Here is a 17,569-nt window from a genome sequence, read left to right on the forward strand (position 1 = left end):
TGGTTACTATGAATATTCATAGTAGTCACTCCAGAGCATGCAGAATTGAAGGTGCTGCGCGTAGTTACTATCAAAATTCATAGTAACAACTCCAGAGAGTCCAAAATGTCTCAGTGCTACGCGTGATTACTATGAATATTCATAGTAATCACTCCAGAGAGGCAAAACCCAACTGATGCTGCACGTGTTTACTATGAAAGAATGAGAGTAACTACTTTGGAGGGTGCTAACTTTAGTATAAATAGATTTTTAACAAATTAGGGTAGGGGGTTCTTACACTTTTTGAACCTTTTCTCTTCTTTACTCAATTTAGGATATTTTTCAGAGCTTAGGGCAACCTTGGGTGACAGCCAAGGGTCCAACCTAGGGTTTGATTTCTCATTTCTCTTGCTTTTATATTAATGTTAATGAGTTTTCTACATTTCCAAACTGCGTTTTTGACCCCCATTTCCATGGAGGGCTAAATTTTGTGTAATCCTCAGTAAGTTCGCATAGATTCTTGAGTTCCTTGAATTTAATGATAATATAATTCCTTTCTTTTCATGAATTACTTCTTCATTGTCTCTTGAATTGAATTAATGGTGAATGAGGGGAGTATTGCTCAATTAACCCTAATTTCATTTTAAGGAGATTCTAAACTAGGGATTGCTTAATCCTAGGTTTAATTCTAAGGTTGTGTAATTTTGGGATGAGAGATTAGAGCCTAACAAATTGCGTAATTTCGTTGGGACTATAAGGTTGATTTTCGCTTGTTAAATTAACCTAATTCATGGAAGAGAGGATGAATGTTAAATCTTGAGTGGAATGAGGATAGAATCTTTGTGGATGAAATAAGGATTGCTGCTTTCTATTGTTTGAACTAATTAAACTCGTTTGTTTGTTACTCTTTATTTTGATTTGAAACCACAAAACCCCCCCACATTTTAATTGCTTGTTCAATTAATGCCTTCAACATGTTTAACCAATGTTCACGGGAGACAATCTAGGGTAACCCTAGTACTACATTAAATTGTTTAAATTTTGATGAGGATTTGCTACAAATCTTTTAAACACCTCAAAATAAACCATCATCAGTCATCTCATCTACCAATTTGTATGCTTTGTCTATTTCTTCACTCATGAGGATTCCTCCAGCTACTACATCAACTGTGGCCTAATTGGAGACTTATAAGTCACTATAAAATATTTCTATTTGTCTCTACACAAGAAAATTATGGTGAGGACACCTTCTCAAAAGTTCTCCAAATCGTTCTCATCATTCAAATAGGGTTTCTAACTCATACTACTAAAAATTAAAAATTTCTACCATAAGCTTAGTAGATGTAGATGTAGAAAAATGTTTTTCCAGAAATTATTGAGTCGGATCTTCCCATGTTGTGATAAGGCCTGTTAGTTCTATGGCAAACCATGTATTAACCTTTTTCATGACAAAGAATGAAAAAAGGAGAAGTCTAATAACATCAGTGGTGACCTCATTGTACTTTACAGCATCTGTGAGTCAAAAAAAATTTGTTAGATGGAGATTAGAGTCTTCATTAGAAATTTCTCCAAATTGTGTAGAGTTATTAACTATAATAATCAATGTTGACTTCAACTCAAAATTGTTAGCCTTCACATTAAGGGCTACAATGCTTCTAGAAGCACCTCTAGTAGTGGGTGTAATATAATCTGGAATTGATCTCCTTCCCTCTACCATCTTTTGTTTTCTCAACTCTTTCTTTTGTCTTCACACAGTTCTCTCAGTATCTAGATCAAATGAGCAAGTTGTAACAGACTTAGAACGAGTAAGCATACACTAATTTTTTTTATAAAATTAAAAACAAATAAAACAGAATAAAAAAATAAAAAAATATAAAAACAGTTAGAATAAAGTAAAATAAGAGTTGTTCAAATCAATTAAATACGGGATTTTCTTAATATTGAAAAAATAATTCCCGACAACGGCACCAAAAACTTATTCGTGGGCAAGTGTATTTGTTAAAAAGTAATATAAGGTTCTAAAATAAGTTTATGAAATATCATCTTACAAAAATTATTTCCAATTACTAAGAATTTCTTAATTTAATTATTTGAACTTAAAAGATGCAAAATTAAATAAAACAAGGATTTAAATATAAAATTAATTAAAAAAATTAAAATAGCACAACCTCTAACAATAAATTGATTGTGAAGAACCTAGGGTGTATGATTTAACCTTTACACTTCTCTATGTTCTCTTTTAGATTAATTCTAATTCTGGTTTCCTTATTATTGCCAACCATTTATACTAAATCTATTAATACCAACAATCATGCAATGTTAACAGTCTTTTTTTTTCTAAACTATCACCTATGATGATCAAACAAGATAAAAGAAAGAGAAAACATAAAAAGCCTATAAGCTGTTAATTGAATAGCGATTTAAAGAGAAGAACTAAGCTTGGTTCACCTAATCATTTGTTTCATTTTATCTTATAGATCCATTAACTATATGTGGTAGGTTGTCTATGATATAATTAATTATGATATGTTTACGAGTTGTCAAATCCAGACATACAAATATAGCACAATAGGATAAATACCAATCAAGAAAAGAAACATAAAATTATTATTAACCATAAATATCACATAAAGTCGTATAAAGAATTCACCGTAACTCTAGCTATGGATTTAGTTAGACATAATATAAAAGAAAACTAAAATAATACTAAACAAATCCATAGAACTTGAAAAGTAAATGCAAACCAGAGGAGTCTCCAACGGAGAAATAATGAGAAGAGTTCTTGATCTGACGCGCTCCTGAAACTCTAATAGTCGTCAGCGACTGGTGAATGCCTTGATTGAGAATGTGAAAGAGATGTGTAAAAGGCATAGAAGGGATGTGATAGAAATAAGATAAAAAACAAGATGTATAAAGTGTGCAAAAATAGAATGATGAGTTGCTGCCCCTAAGGTCTCTTTTAATAGAGCTTGAAAATCCTAAAATTTCTTCAAAGTTAGGCTTCTCTCAGGCGAGCATGGCTATGTATGTTCTCTAAGTACCCCCGTGCTGGCTATTGGATCTAGATCCTCCCTAGTTTTTTAAGGAACTACAGCCTGTAGTCGAAGTTAGTTTAAGCAAAACAAAATTCGTTTAAGCGAATTTGGCAAAAAGTGATTTTGCTTAAGTCACAAAATTCGTTTAAACCAAAACTCTAAACTACAAAAAAGTTAAGAAACATTTGTACAAGATCATGTTATCACACTTTATGGTCATACCACAAAAACTTAAGTGTTTCAAAACATGTAATAATATAACTATTTTTGAACCAATTTTTCAAAGTTATCATTCTTATAACCATTATCATTATTCTTAACAATTTAACTTGATTGTAAATGGTTCTACCTCACTAGTGTTTGACACAAGTATCACAGTAGATATTATGTAACACCTTCATTTTCTTTATTCTACTAAACAAATTTTTTATGGCGGATAGAAATAAATTCATTTCTATTCATGGATTTAATAATAGAATAAAGACAAAATTTTATATTTCCTTCTCATGAAAGTTTCATATAAATACAGAGTCAAGCTTCTAAGGGTAAAACTTTGAAGCTTTGAAATAATCAAATAAAACATAAATTTACTTCTAGCAAATCATTTAGTTCATTTTAAATACATATAAATTTTGAATTTCTACTAAGAACATTTCCAAAATATTCTTTACAACCAAAATTTGCTCAAAATTTAAATTCTAAAATCTGTCATTAAAGTCATTGACAAACTTAGGTCAACACAAATTAAAATTAGATAAAACAATACAATTTCTCAAATGGCTTTAGTCCCTAAAGAACAATCTTCCTTCCAATACCCCTGGATTATGATCCTAGGACAGACCAAACATCTTTATCTCTTCACTTTCATTACCTGAAAATATTAGTAAGGGTGAGTATCTCCCGCCCCACTAAATCTCTCGTTTAATACAAGCAAAGTACTTACATGTATATACCGTACCAGGAATATTATTTAACATGAATTAAATTAGCAATAACACCTAAATATCCAAGTTGCCATCGCAAAGGAGCACACACGGTACAAACAATCAATCAGGTTCACAACTTCAGATCACACATCTTTTTACTAATCTGCACGTTATATACATGTATTATATCACAACAATCAAACATGTCACAACACATGTGTCCTAATCGCACCTGTCGATGTATTACAACACATATATCATAACAACATCAACCAAAATGTTACAATGCATATATTATGACTGCGCAATTTCTATACCACTTCATACGCATCACACTTTCACTTTTATTTTAATTTCATGTCAATGCCCCTGAGATCCCTTAAGGACTTCACAGTTTAGATAATCGCCAGTTAGCCATAACAACACAGATACATGTGTGCCACCCAGCCCTTTTTAGCAAAGGTATAGTCAAGAGTCTCGTTGGAAAATGAGTGTGTGGCCTGTGAATGCTTTCATTCTCAGCAAATCATTGTGCACTTATTTACACTTAACATTCACCACCTTCATTTCCCCAAGATTTCCCAAATCTTCTTCGGAATTTATACCCTAGTGTATCTTTGTAGCTATCTAAACTACCCACCAATATTTCTCATCCTTTTTCACACCCTTTTATAGGGCAATGTGTCATAATACGTAGTCTTATCCACATAGCTTGGTGCATTACAATACATTTATTATGAATACCCCCATTAGTCGTACCACAATACCTGTATTGCAATCACGTCTATTCATCCAGTCTGACTCCCATATTATGATCACTTTTTTCAGCCTTCCACCGTCGTGTCACATCACACAAAAAAGCTTCTCTTTATTTTAAGAACAGTCAAACACTTGCATCAAATCATAGGTTCACTTATTTAGCATACTTCAACTATTAGGCAACATATATAATAATTATATCATTTATCATGGAAATATCATTAATCAACTCATTCATTCACAATACTCTAACACTTTTTCATTACAACCTAGTTCAACGAATATCAACATACCACAATAATTTACAAACACTCGACATGAAAAATCCCCAAACAATTCATACATCACACAGTGTCGGAGGTCGGACACCTCCAGATTCAGCCTAATCGCACAACTTAATTTACACATTTTCTATAATAATAAAGTCATCTATCCTAAGGTCTAGTATAATCCCTTATTAACAACATGCTCGTTATTCCAAAAACATCAAATCACCACTCTTAACCACTTTCAAGGAATGTTTATTTCAGAAAATCATAATATTTCTCAAGGATAGTTTTGTTTAGGCTCTTTACTACAAGTTATATTTAGATAGTTATGAAAATAAGTAAGGGTTTCTCAATTCATGCTACCCAAGAGAAGTTAGGGTTTGGGATTTACTCCCCTTACCTCAAATGAAGACCTAACACGCTATAATAGCAGAAAAACGTTCCCCACACGGTGCTTCGCCCCTAAAACATGGAAAACCTCCATGAGAACCAAGAAAATGGAGAAAAGGATGCAATACCAAAACCCTAACTCATAAAACTTACCTCTAGACATCTCAAACACCACCTCAACTTTCAATCTTACTCACAAACGATTTTGGAGGCAATTTAATCGGTAGAATAAAGTTTTGAGTCAAGAGAATTAAAGAGATTTCAAAGGAGGAGATGAGAAATAAAATTTTTCAAATTCTAAACTCTTCAAATACCCCTCTGATCGTGACACGCTCCCTATAGTGAGACACTCTTGTTACAGTGACGCCCCTTGTCACTGTAGCAAAAATCTCAGAAGAAATTGCACCCTGATTTCTGTAGAATCTCGCTACAGCGAGACCCTTTCGCTACAACGAGATTGCACCCAGAAATGCATCCCTCACTCTCGCTCTCTCGCTACTCGCTATAACGAGAACGCCATAGCAGCACACACTTAGCCTATATCTCAACCAATTCCAATCCAAACACAAGTTCATATCACATTTCAACTCATTACATAGTCAAATACACATTCAAACATCAATTCATACATTCATATTAATAATTAAGCAATATTACAAAATTCAGGACGTTACATATTACATTTTGAATATTTTGTAGGATGATATATGTAAGGGTCTTTGATATCTAGGTAGCCATTGATGAGAAACAAAGGTTCCTCAAGTTTTCTGCAGTTTAAAGAAGAAGATGAAATTTTGAAATATTTTTCAATTTTGGCTTTCACTTAAACAAAAATCACTTTTTTACTAAATTCACTTAAGCAAATGTTTTTAGCTTAAGCGAATTTAGATTGCAAGCTTCAGTTCCTTCCTAAAATGCAAAAGATCTAGATAAGTTGGCTGCTAGGGTCTGGGCATGCTCACTATAGGATAAACCGCATAATTAATATATAAATTAGTGTAAAACTCAATTAAAATAATAGTCACACATAAATATATAGGCTATAAAAGCATGTCAAAATATACTTATCAATTGCAAATCGCTAAAAGTAAATAAATAATTTAAAAAATATTTTTATTTGTAAATAAAAAAATGAATTATACTTTAATTTGAAGATTCATATTGAAAGAGAATTTAAGATAGTATAAGTTATACATAAATCTCTTATAATTTATTGGATAATTGAAGACAATATAAATTACACATAAATATTTTTTAATTTATCAAAGTTAGAAATATGACTTAAGAAAATTTAAAATATGAAATTAATTTTATTTAATGAAAGAAATAAATATGTTTGAATTGATTACTGAAAATAACTATTTAATAAAAAGATTAAAATATTATTTGATAAAACATTGGTATAGAAAAGTATTAATGATTTAAAACTTATAAAAATAAAGACGTTACACAATAACATGATAAATAGCTACATTAATATGATGAAAATATTTTAATTTAAGTAAATAAATAAATTATTTTTTATAATAGAGAATAAAGAAATATTTGAGAAGGTATATTTTTAATTAATCATGAAAATAAAAATGATAAGAAAATATACTTAGATTAGTAATATGTATATGATTATTTGAAGATGGATATGTTGAGTTTTAATAGTTTATATTATTTAATAATTTAAATAAAAGATTTGTTTAGATAATAATTTTTAATTAAATAAAAATAATTATGTAATTGATTAATTTTAAAAAATAGATTTTTTTTAATATATTGATGGTGTATAAAATCTAAAGTAACGTTGGTGCACATAGATTTTTATAATTTATAATACATATAGGTAAAGTCGCTATAAATTAGTATTATAAATTGTTGAGATTAATAAAATAACTTTGATTTAAATTAGTTGATTGATTAATAAATTAGTAAGTAGAGAGACATGTCTTAATTAATTGTTAAGATAATTTTTTAATTAATTCAAGATAATATATGATAAATCAATATTGTATAAAGTCTAGGTAATGTTGGTATATATAGGTTTTATTAATTTATCATACATGATGATAAAAAGAATTATACATTAGTATTATAAATTAGTACAATTATATTATTATTTATTCATTTATAAAAAAAATTACTGTTTATAAAATAAAAGAAGGTAAATCATAAATATAAAATTAAATTACATCAATATTCTACAAATATACAATAAATAAAATGAAAGATAATAATTCTAAGAGACAAATAACTAAGATAATAATTAAGACATAAACAAGAAAATAACAAAAAAATTATAAAAAATTTAATATTAATGTTAGCATGAAATAAATTTTAAAAATAAAAATAAAACTTAAATAAATAAAAATTGTCATTATTTAATGTAATTTTGATTGCTTGCTACCAAAAAGAAAAATTAAATTAAATTTTTGAATTAAAAAGAATTATTTTTTATTACAAAAAGAAGAAAATGTTCAAAATTTAAAAACTTTAGGTTTGAGGGGTTGAGTTTTTAAGCAATGATTAAGGTTTTTTTTTATTTTTTATCAAGAGAGTCATGGAAGGGATGGAGACAAGTTTGGTAAAGGCTATAGTTGGAGTGATGGATTGAGAAGGTAAATCTTTCATGATTAAAGGTAATGGGTTGAGGGAGAAAAATTTTCATAGTTGGAGATGTGAGTTGAGGGAAAAGATGAAGAAATGTGGACAAAAAAAATGTTATTCTTAGTAGGAGATGAGTTGAGGGAGATACACTTGCATGGATGAAAATGGTTGGTTGAGAGAGAGGAAGAGAAGTGGTGGAATAAAAATGACTTTAATAGTAGATTTAAAAGATTAGAGATTATTAAAAGAGAGTTTTAATGACTTTATTGTATAAAACTTATATTCATGGTATGAATGTGCTTAAATATACATCAAAATTCATAGAACGCATGAAAGACTTACTTGAAATTCTTGGACCTCTTTAGTGGCTTTCTTTTGTTTCTTCCTGTTCTCCAACTTCTTTTTTTTCTCTCTATCTTCAAAGTGTTCTCTCTCAAAATTTTTTATCCTCCTTTTGATCCCTCCTCTTCCATGGTTCTTTCTCTCTCTTTTTATTGGTATTATTTTTGCTTTTAGAGTTTTCACAAAAAGGTCAAAAATTCTGAAAATTTTCTTCTTTGTGTATAAAGTAAGCAATGCTTTATGGTTTAATTATTTGCAATGTTTCTTTTTTTAATTTTTGAAGTCAAATTTAAATTTTCTCATTTTGTTAAAGAAAATTTAATTTTCTTAAAATATTTTGTTTTTATTCCTGATTTATAAAAATAAATTAAGAAATTTTTAAAAAATAAAGCTTAAGATTTTTTAAACAAAATTTGGATATTCTCGTTAAGTATGAAAGGTTTTGTATGGATGATTCTTAATAAGACTTTGGATCTTGATGCAAAAAAATTCCTTCAACCTGATCTTTTGAATAGAGTTGGGTAAAATATCCAGTTTTATAAGTTCAATCCATAATTAATATTAAATTAGTTTTAAAAATTTAGGTCCATTTAAACTAGTTTTTTGATTAACTATATTTATGTAACTAGTTTAGTGTCTAATCTACTTTAAAAAATTAGATTTTATTTATTTATTTATCTAAATCCATATGTATGAAGGAAGTACTTTGTATCTTTACTTATTAAATCTCCACGCTATATTAGTTTATAAAATTTTAACGTAACTACATTTTATCACTAAATTTTTTTTATTAATCTTAATTAACAAATGTATTGAAAAACAGTTTTGTTTTAAAAAAATTTAAAATTGGATTTAAAACTAATTCAACATAAAATTAAATTTAAAACTAGTTTCAACAAAAACTAAATTTAAAACCAATTTTAAACTAAATTCAAATTTCAAAACTACTTTTAAACTAATTAAAAAATAAAATAAAATAGTTTAAAATTCAATTCATATAATTAATTTGTGTGATGAATGGATAATATAAAGTAAAATATATTTAAATATTTATTAGTTTAATAAAATATAAAAATATTAATAAATCAAAACATATGTAAATATTCTCTTGATATGTATTGTTAATTTTTTTAGAAATATAATGAGTTAGAGTACTCCTTATATACATATTTTATCCTTATTAACAAATACATACATATATATATATATATATATATATATATATATATATATATATATATGCGCGTGCATAAATATAATATTATATTAGTTATTATAAAATTTAATTATTTTTTAATATAATAATAATATAAAAAATATTTATAATATATTTTTATCAAATTTAAAATAAGTTTTAAACCAAATCTAAATTTAAAAATTAAATTTAAATTGGTTTTAAAAAAAATTAAAATAGATTAATTTATAATTCAATCTTTATAATTAGATTTTAAATAAATTTAAATTGATTTTTTAAAAATCTAATCTATGAACGTCCTACTTTTGAGTTTGTTGATGGCACATGTTTGCCAAATCTCTTTAGATGATGCAAGAATGATACAATAGAGGCAACGGCGATGATACGAAGGAAGTTGGAGAAGAATATAAAAAAAAAAAACGGTAGAAACTAACATCTTTTAATTTAAATATAATAATATAGACTAAATTAAGAATTAATGTATGCATAGAAATTAATTTACATAATTTTTTATATATAGAGACTAACTTATTAAAGTGAATTAAGAATAGAAATAAAAATATAATTTAAATTTAAAAATATATAACTCAATAATTTTAAGGTTTATGAGATATAATTTACAAATTTAATTATATAATTATTGGTGACTTGTTAACAGAAATCTTTGTTATTTTAGCTAATTTGTATGTTTTAACATTAAAAAAATAACTTATACTATTTTTAACTCAAAATTTAATATTTAATATTTAAATTTAATTCATTTTATGGAAGAGTGACATCTTAAGGTAATTTATAACTTTAATATTAAAACACTACTTAGTGAATCAATTTTTACTATTTATTGAACTGTACAGTGGAGTTATTGGTAAGGCTTTCAAACAATCTGGTCCTACCTAACGCTGAAGAAATAGTTTACATAAAAATGATATAAAAACATTTATGAAATGTGAAAAATAACAATTAAAAAAGAAAACCCAATGATTGGTTCAACCAATTAAACGAATTAATTTAATCAGTCAAACGGGGTGAACCAATTGAATTTTGACAACACATGGCTGGACCAGAAGGGTCTAACGTTGAATACAATTTTAAGATTGAATCATAACCAGGTAAGCGTCTGGTTTTTTAATAAATTTGCTTGTTAGATTTTGTTTGATATTCACAACATTGATATAGATAGATTACCTAAAAGTAATAAATTATTTTCAGTATATTAAAGTCTGAACATATAATAATTTAAGCTGACTCTATTTGAATTAGCCAAATATTTAGATCCAGTTTATAATAAACTTGTTAAAAGAATAAATTTAAAAAATTATAATTATTTAAAATTTATGTCGCTTATTTTTGTTTTGGTTATCAGACAAATGTTTTTTTTTTTTTATCTATTCACTATTCATTAAATGTACATAGTATTTTTTTTTTTTAATTTTACCACTGCTAATGAAATACAAACCAGAATGAACTGTATCTTCGCAATCTTAGTCTATGAATCATGAAATCTTATTTGTTTTAAAAGGGTTCCATACCGTATGCAAACAGGTCGGTCTCATTTGAATAGAAAGATCCCTCAAAGTCACAATTCACTCCAGTGTTTGAAAAATATTTCAATAAAGTTTGGTTTTTGTGTAGATTATCGTTGTGTAATGACTGTTGTTGTTTAAAAATGTTTGTGATTTTTTAAACACAAATGTGTTATTCAAATATTTTTTCTTTTTTTTACTTTTAACATGATATATTCTATTAAATATAAAAATAATATATATCTCATAAGTTATTTTTAAAAACAGTTTTTTTAATTGTGTGTCCGAAGAAACACAATAAAAAATAATAAGAATTAATCATTTTTAAAATGTATACTATTTAATATTATTAATATATTATATTTTATAATTATTAATCAAATAAGTTTTTATTGTGTGCCTTTAAACATATGTTAAAAATATTTAAAAATTAATCAACTATTTTAAAAATATATGTCATTAATACCACTCTCTGTTTACTGTTACATGGTCATTGTGCTTGGCTATACCAAAAAAGACGCAATATTCTCGGCAATAATTAGATGGCATGAACAAAATATTTAAGCACGTTCAAGATCTAATATTATACACACATCACCCGCAAACATAAATAATTATAAGTTTGATTTAAAAATCAATTTTGGTTAAACAGTCTTGTCCAGACATAAATTAATTTGATTTGAAGTATGTGAAAATTTCTTCCTACAAATCATTGGCTAAACCTCCAACAACACGAAAAGAATACTTAAAAAATACATCTAACACATTTTTTTATTTAAATAATATATTTTTAAAAATTATTTCTAAAAGTAAAATTAATTAAAAATTATTTTATCGTCTAAAACTTTTTTTACTACGACATTAAGTGTAAAAGACTTTTATATATGATATTATTTTTAAAAATAATATATATTTCAAACCCATATTTATTCTAGTAAAAAAATGTAGCTTGCGCAGAATGAATATTCTCTACTTGTATAATAATATGCGGTGATACTGTTATTTCTATGTTAAGACTACGTGAAATATTAATATGTGTTATTAATTTAAAAATATTTAAAATTATAAATTAAAAAAAATTAAGATTATGAAAATAAGTATCGATATGAAATATGCGATACTGTTGTTTTAATATATATATATATATATATATATATATATATATATATATCATATTACCTAATATTAATGAAAGTGACTGATATAGTATTCAAACTCACATGTATACGATGTATTGGAAGCCAAGACAAGTGAAGCTGAGAAAATAAAGAAGGGCAAACTATTTTCTTTAAATGAAAAGGTATAAAAATAATAGTTACACATTGAATTATTATTGTAAGTACATAAATATTATTAAAGGCTTATCTACGTTTGTACTATTATTATGTTACGACTTTTATTATCTTTGATAATAGTTGTTTTTAGTAAAACAGATTCAAAATTTGACATGATGTTTATATTAAATATGTAATAAAACTCATGGTATATTTTAATTTATTCTAACACTACGGCAGAAATGAGATGTTAAAGCGGTTCTAGTTGAACATAGAGAGCAGTTATAAGTCTTATAAAATTTTGCACTATGCAATGTCTTGAATTTTAAAGAGCGGTTATTTAACTATTCTCAAATGTATATTTTGGAGAGCAGTTACACGCATAACCGCTCTCAGAAGTGCACTAAAGAGAATAGTTAACCGCATAACTGTCTTTATATATAACACTTTGGATATTAGTTATAAGTGAATCGTTCTCAGAAGTTAGACTTAAAAAGAACAGTTCACAGCTAACTGCTCTCTAATTTTAAACTTATAAGAGCGGTTTTTTTATAACCGCTCTACAAAGTCTACTTCTGAGAGCGGTTCACTCATAACCGCTCTCAGAAGTGCACTAAAGAGAGCAGTTAACCGTATAACTGCTCTTTATATATAACACTTTGGAGATTAGTTATAAGTGAATCGCTCTTAGAAGTTAGACCAAAAAGAACAGTTCATAGCTAACTGCTCTCTAATTTTAAACTTATAAGAGCAGTTCTTTTATAACCGCTCTGCAAAGTCTACTTCTGAGAGTGATTCACTCATAACCGCTCTCTTAAGTGTACTTCTAAGAGCAGTTATTTGGTGAACTGCCCTCACAAGTGAACTTTGCAAAGTGGTTGTTTGTGAACCGCTCTCTAAAGTTAAGATTTTTTTTTTAATTATTTTCATAAAGCTGTCATTATTTCAATTTTTAACATACTTGATAAAACATACAATATTTAGAACTAGTTCGATCAGAATATAAATTACAAACAGAGCCTGATATATCAGAATTTCAAAGTAATTGCACATTACATTATTCAATTACAATTCACATGTACAAATTACAGTTAGAGTTTACATTGACAAGAGGAAAATAATCTCATATTTATACTTTTTGCCTAATGGCTTGAAAGAAAATTGTCTAAGTATTGTAAAAGAACACTACAAATCTATTGTGCTTAATGTGTCCTTTAAATATCTATGGTACAGATATGCACACTACTCCTTTTGTACTTGATGAATTCTGTTGTCAGAAAAAGTTGTCATCTGCACATCTAAAAAAATTAAATACAAAACAATAAAACATAAAGCTTAATTAATTAAGTTAAATAATAAGCATATGACAAACAATTATCATATGTAAGTGTTATAATCCAAGGTGCTCTTAACCAAGGAAAACCGAATGGAATGTGGATCTACAAGAGGTTACAACTGTGTTGATGAATCTTGATCTTCATTGCTCCAAGAATGCAAGAAAAACTGAGAGATATGATGGTGGATATGTGTGGATTTTTAGAGACAAAATAAAATAAGAGAACAAATGGAGTAAGGAAGGAATGGATGAAGTAGAATGGCACCACCTAATAGGAATTAGGATAAGCCTAATTGCTCTCACCACATGAAGGAAACTCCATGATAAGATATCTAAACCTAGAGCTCTCCTTAGGGAATACTCCTCAAAGCTGTCTAGGAGGAATTGAACACTCTTATCCAATGTGCTAGGAGTAGTGGTTAGAGTCATAGGACTCATATTATAAGCCACGAACATCGGGTTACCACTATACAAAACCCTCCTAACATCTTGAACTTCAGCTAGAAAACCCTTCTTCTTGAGACTCACGACAAGCTCATAGTTGCCCTCATTTCTTGAAACTTTTTTTTTTTACTTTTTTCCTTTTTCTCGTGCTTTTAGTCCTTGAACAAGCCTATGGCCTCTTTTTCTTGATCTCTTTTAATTTTCATTTTCAATTGATCCTCCATTACTTGTTTAGATGTTAGAGGAATCAATGTGATTTTCTTTGAATTATGAATGAAAGAGATCTTGTTGGAGGATCCACTATGAGTGACATTTTTATCAAATTGCCAAGGCCTCCCTAAGAGTAAATGGCTCGCCTCCATAGGTACCACATCACATATAACTTCATCCTTATAATTGCCTATAGTTAGGCATTGAGAAGCAATATGTCCTTTATCTAGACACTTAAAACACTTAATTGATGAAGTTTTGGTACTTCCCTCGCTTATGCTAGGTTTAAAGCTTTGGGTTTTAGGGAACTTTTCATTCCTTTCCCTAAAATTTGAGGTGAATTTTATTTATTTGTTTTTCTCTTTATAACTATCCTCGCCTTTTTCATCTCTCAACTTAGAGAAACTAGGGTATATTGAAATAAATTTCTTGTAAGATCCTTTTCTTTTGAATTGTTGTTCTACCCTCATTGATTATTGTACTATATCATCTAAGTCCTAGTAATTCCACAACATCTCCTATTTCCTTATTCAACCCACCTAGAAATCTTGCTATGATGGCTCTCATAAGGTAAATTTTCATTTCTTTCCTATATTCCTCAACACTCTTAGTGTATTAAGTGAGCCTTTGGAGCTTACTCAAGAGTTCCCTTTCATAGTAAGAGGGCACATGCCTCTTCCTAAGTAAGGCTTTAAATTCTTCCCAATCTTCAATGAGAGACATTCCTATTGCCCTTCTATCATCAGTTTGATTTGCCCACCAAAATAGGGCATAATTTTGGAATCCAAGGATAACTATTTTTACCTTTTTTTTCTTCCTCAATGTTGTGACAAATGAAGAGTTGTTTAACCTTCATTTTCCACTCTATATAGTCCTCTACATAATCTCTTCCATGGAAGTGAGGTACCACCAATTTTACTTCTTTCAACTTACTATCCCTCTTATGTCTAGTATTTCTATATTCTTCTTCCCTATACCTACGTTCATCTCTAACTCTATTTTTATGTCTATCTATATCACCATCCCTTCTTCTTCTATCATGCTTATCCCTTCTAGGGTTTCTCTTACTATTATTACTACACTCACTAGCCCTATCTCTTTCTCTCCTTCCTTTTTCTCTATCTCTTTCATTTTGAAGATTTGCTATTTCTCTCCTCATAGCTTCCATTTTAACTATCAAATTAGCCACATAGGGTGGAGGGGGAGTCTCATCCTCATTCCTATGGCTCCTATCACTTCTATAGCTTCTATTGCTTCTATCGCTTTCCATTTTTGTTTACTTTATTTTATGAAATCACAACACTAAAAGTGGATACTAATGATTATCTTAGACCCCAACTCAAAATTTTAAAACAAATAAAGATAAGAAAATAATTTAAGTGTTACCAATGATAGTCAGATCTAGACTTAAAGAAAACTAAGAAAATTAGAATGAAGGAGAAAATGAATGAAGTCTTTGTTTACCTCCCGAAAGATCTTAAGATGCGATGCAAGAAAGAATGGATTTTTTGTCTAATTCTCGAAGTTGATGCAAATGATCCTAAAAATATGAAAAACTTTTAAACCACACACAAAGGTCTAATCTAGCATATATTAGTCGATGTGCTAGAGTTAAACTAAACCTAAGCACGATTACCCTAAAACTAATTAACCAAAGTCCACAGTTCAAGTCCAAAATACAAGGCTTTGAAATCTTACTACACCAATTCTACTTGCTTAAAAGAAAAATCCCAGCCCACTAAATCAAGTAAAGAAAACTCCAAATATAATGAGTGTATACAATCCTAAAAACAGCCCCCAATTGTAAGAATTTACAAGGCTTTACTCCCGAATTGTGTACAATTCTTCAATTTTGATAGTGTTCTCCTCCAAGGCCGAGAATGGTACTCACAAGAAATACACAAAAGGTTAGTAAATTTACAAGATATAATATGAGTGTGAGTGTTTGGAGTATGCTCCTCTCCTCACGTGTATACTTCTCAAGACTCTCTTAATTTCTCAAAAGGCTATTCTCTTAAGAAGCTTAAGGTCTATTTTCTAGTTTATTGTCCAATATGCTACCATGTAATTCAAGCTAAGACAATCTAATTCAAATAGTATAAAATGGCAGCTACTAGACAAAACTTTAGGATCCAAATGAAGACACGTAAGAAAAGATTTATTCACAATGAATGCTAAACTCAAAGGGAGTGTGTGAGTGTGACAAACAAGAATTAATACTGACAAACTACAATTAAGGCACCTTTACAAGTTAGCACTCAAGGAAATTCTAGAACTCTAGAATGTAACTCACTTGATCAAATTTTGCACACAATCAGCCTTGCAATTTAATGATTCACAAACTATCACTATGAACATGTTATCATGCAAAAACATACATGAAATACACAATATTAAGTTCTCAATTTTAACTTTCTTCTTTGTATGCTTTTGCTCTTCCTTTTCTCATTTTCTTTTTATACTTTCTCTTTTCAGTATTCTTGTATCTTTCTTTTCTTTTTCTTTTCACAATCACACGATTATAGCACTAATATTTTTGTACTAATTCAACCAGCTATTCACCAATTTCAGTAAGGTACCAAAACACCTAACAATGAATTATACCAAAATTGAATTAATTTATTGTTGCATATGGATTTGATTTAGACAAAACTAAACAAGGAACAAAACATAGAGCCAATAACACTTTCTAGAACAAAATTAAGACTCTAAGAAACCATCAAATCTAACATCCTAAAGCACAAAAACAAATTAAATCAAGTTGGATAATGCAATAGAGTTTCAGCCAAGACAAGAAGCAATGGACGGATCTATTGTTCTAGAAAATTCCAGCACACCACAATTCACATTTACACAATGTAATAACACTAAACAACTGTCCAAAATGCTAAAATATAAATTAAACAAATAGAATTACAAGGAAAAGAGCCAAAAACACAAGAACAATTATGTAGAATTTTGGAGCCAAGAACTAGAAACTAGAATTTCAAAATTCAACAAACTAAAAATTGAATTTCAAAAAAGTGAACCGATTAAAAGCTATAAAAGATACTAAGAAACAGAATGATCAAGGAAAATTAAGTGAAAACACAAGATTTTTGTTATTTCGGAAGTTTAAATCAAGAATGAACCAATTTGGAGCCAAAAATTGAAAGTTGGCTGATCTTGAATTTGAGCACATGGTTTTGTGAGGAAATTGATGTAGATCAAGGATCTACAATCAGATTTTCAAAATTCATTATGGATCAAAGTAGATCTAGGAATGAAGTTTGAAAGATTTTTGGCGGGAAAA

The 17,569-nt window shown here is 28.3% G+C and overlaps 1 protein-coding gene and 1 non-coding gene across 2 annotated transcripts; one reads left to right on the forward strand and one right to left on the reverse strand.

The window, feature by feature from the left end:
• The first annotated feature begins 1,208 nt into the window (after positions 1-1,208).
• On the forward strand, positions 1,209-1,315 carry LOC113873931. The gene has a single exon (XR_003505996.1). It is a non-coding gene; the product is annotated as a small nucleolar RNA R71 (small nucleolar RNA).
• Positions 1,316-14,219: 12,904 nt separating this feature from the next.
• Positions 14,220-15,547, reverse strand: LOC113871707. The gene is made up of 2 exons (XM_027508805.1): positions 15,082-15,547; positions 14,220-14,467 (listed from the first exon to the last, which is right to left on the reverse strand). Exons 1-2 carry the CDS (start codon positions 15,545-15,547, stop codon positions 14,220-14,222), a joined length of 714 nt encoding a protein of 237 aa, XP_027364606.1.
• Between the last annotated feature and the right edge of the window lie 2,022 nt (positions 15,548-17,569).

Source organism: Abrus precatorius, unplaced genomic scaffold (genome assembly GCF_003935025.1).
Source record: "Abrus precatorius isolate BTA unplaced genomic scaffold, Abrus_2018 Scaffold7, whole genome shotgun sequence".
Taxonomy (NCBI): Eukaryota; Viridiplantae; Streptophyta; class Magnoliopsida; order Fabales; family Fabaceae; genus Abrus; species Abrus precatorius.

What these genes read in the sequence shown, in the direction of transcription:
- LOC113871707 (XM_027508805.1), bottom strand. Translation starts at nt 15,547, where the DNA reads ATGGAAAGCGATAGAAGCAATAGAAGCTATAGAAGTGATAGGAGCCAT. An exon ending in CATTGAGGAAGAAAAAAAAG is followed by an intron (nt 14,468 to 15,081) that starts GTAAAAATAGTT and finishes GCCTAACTATAG; the next exon opens with GCAATTATAAGGATGAAGTT.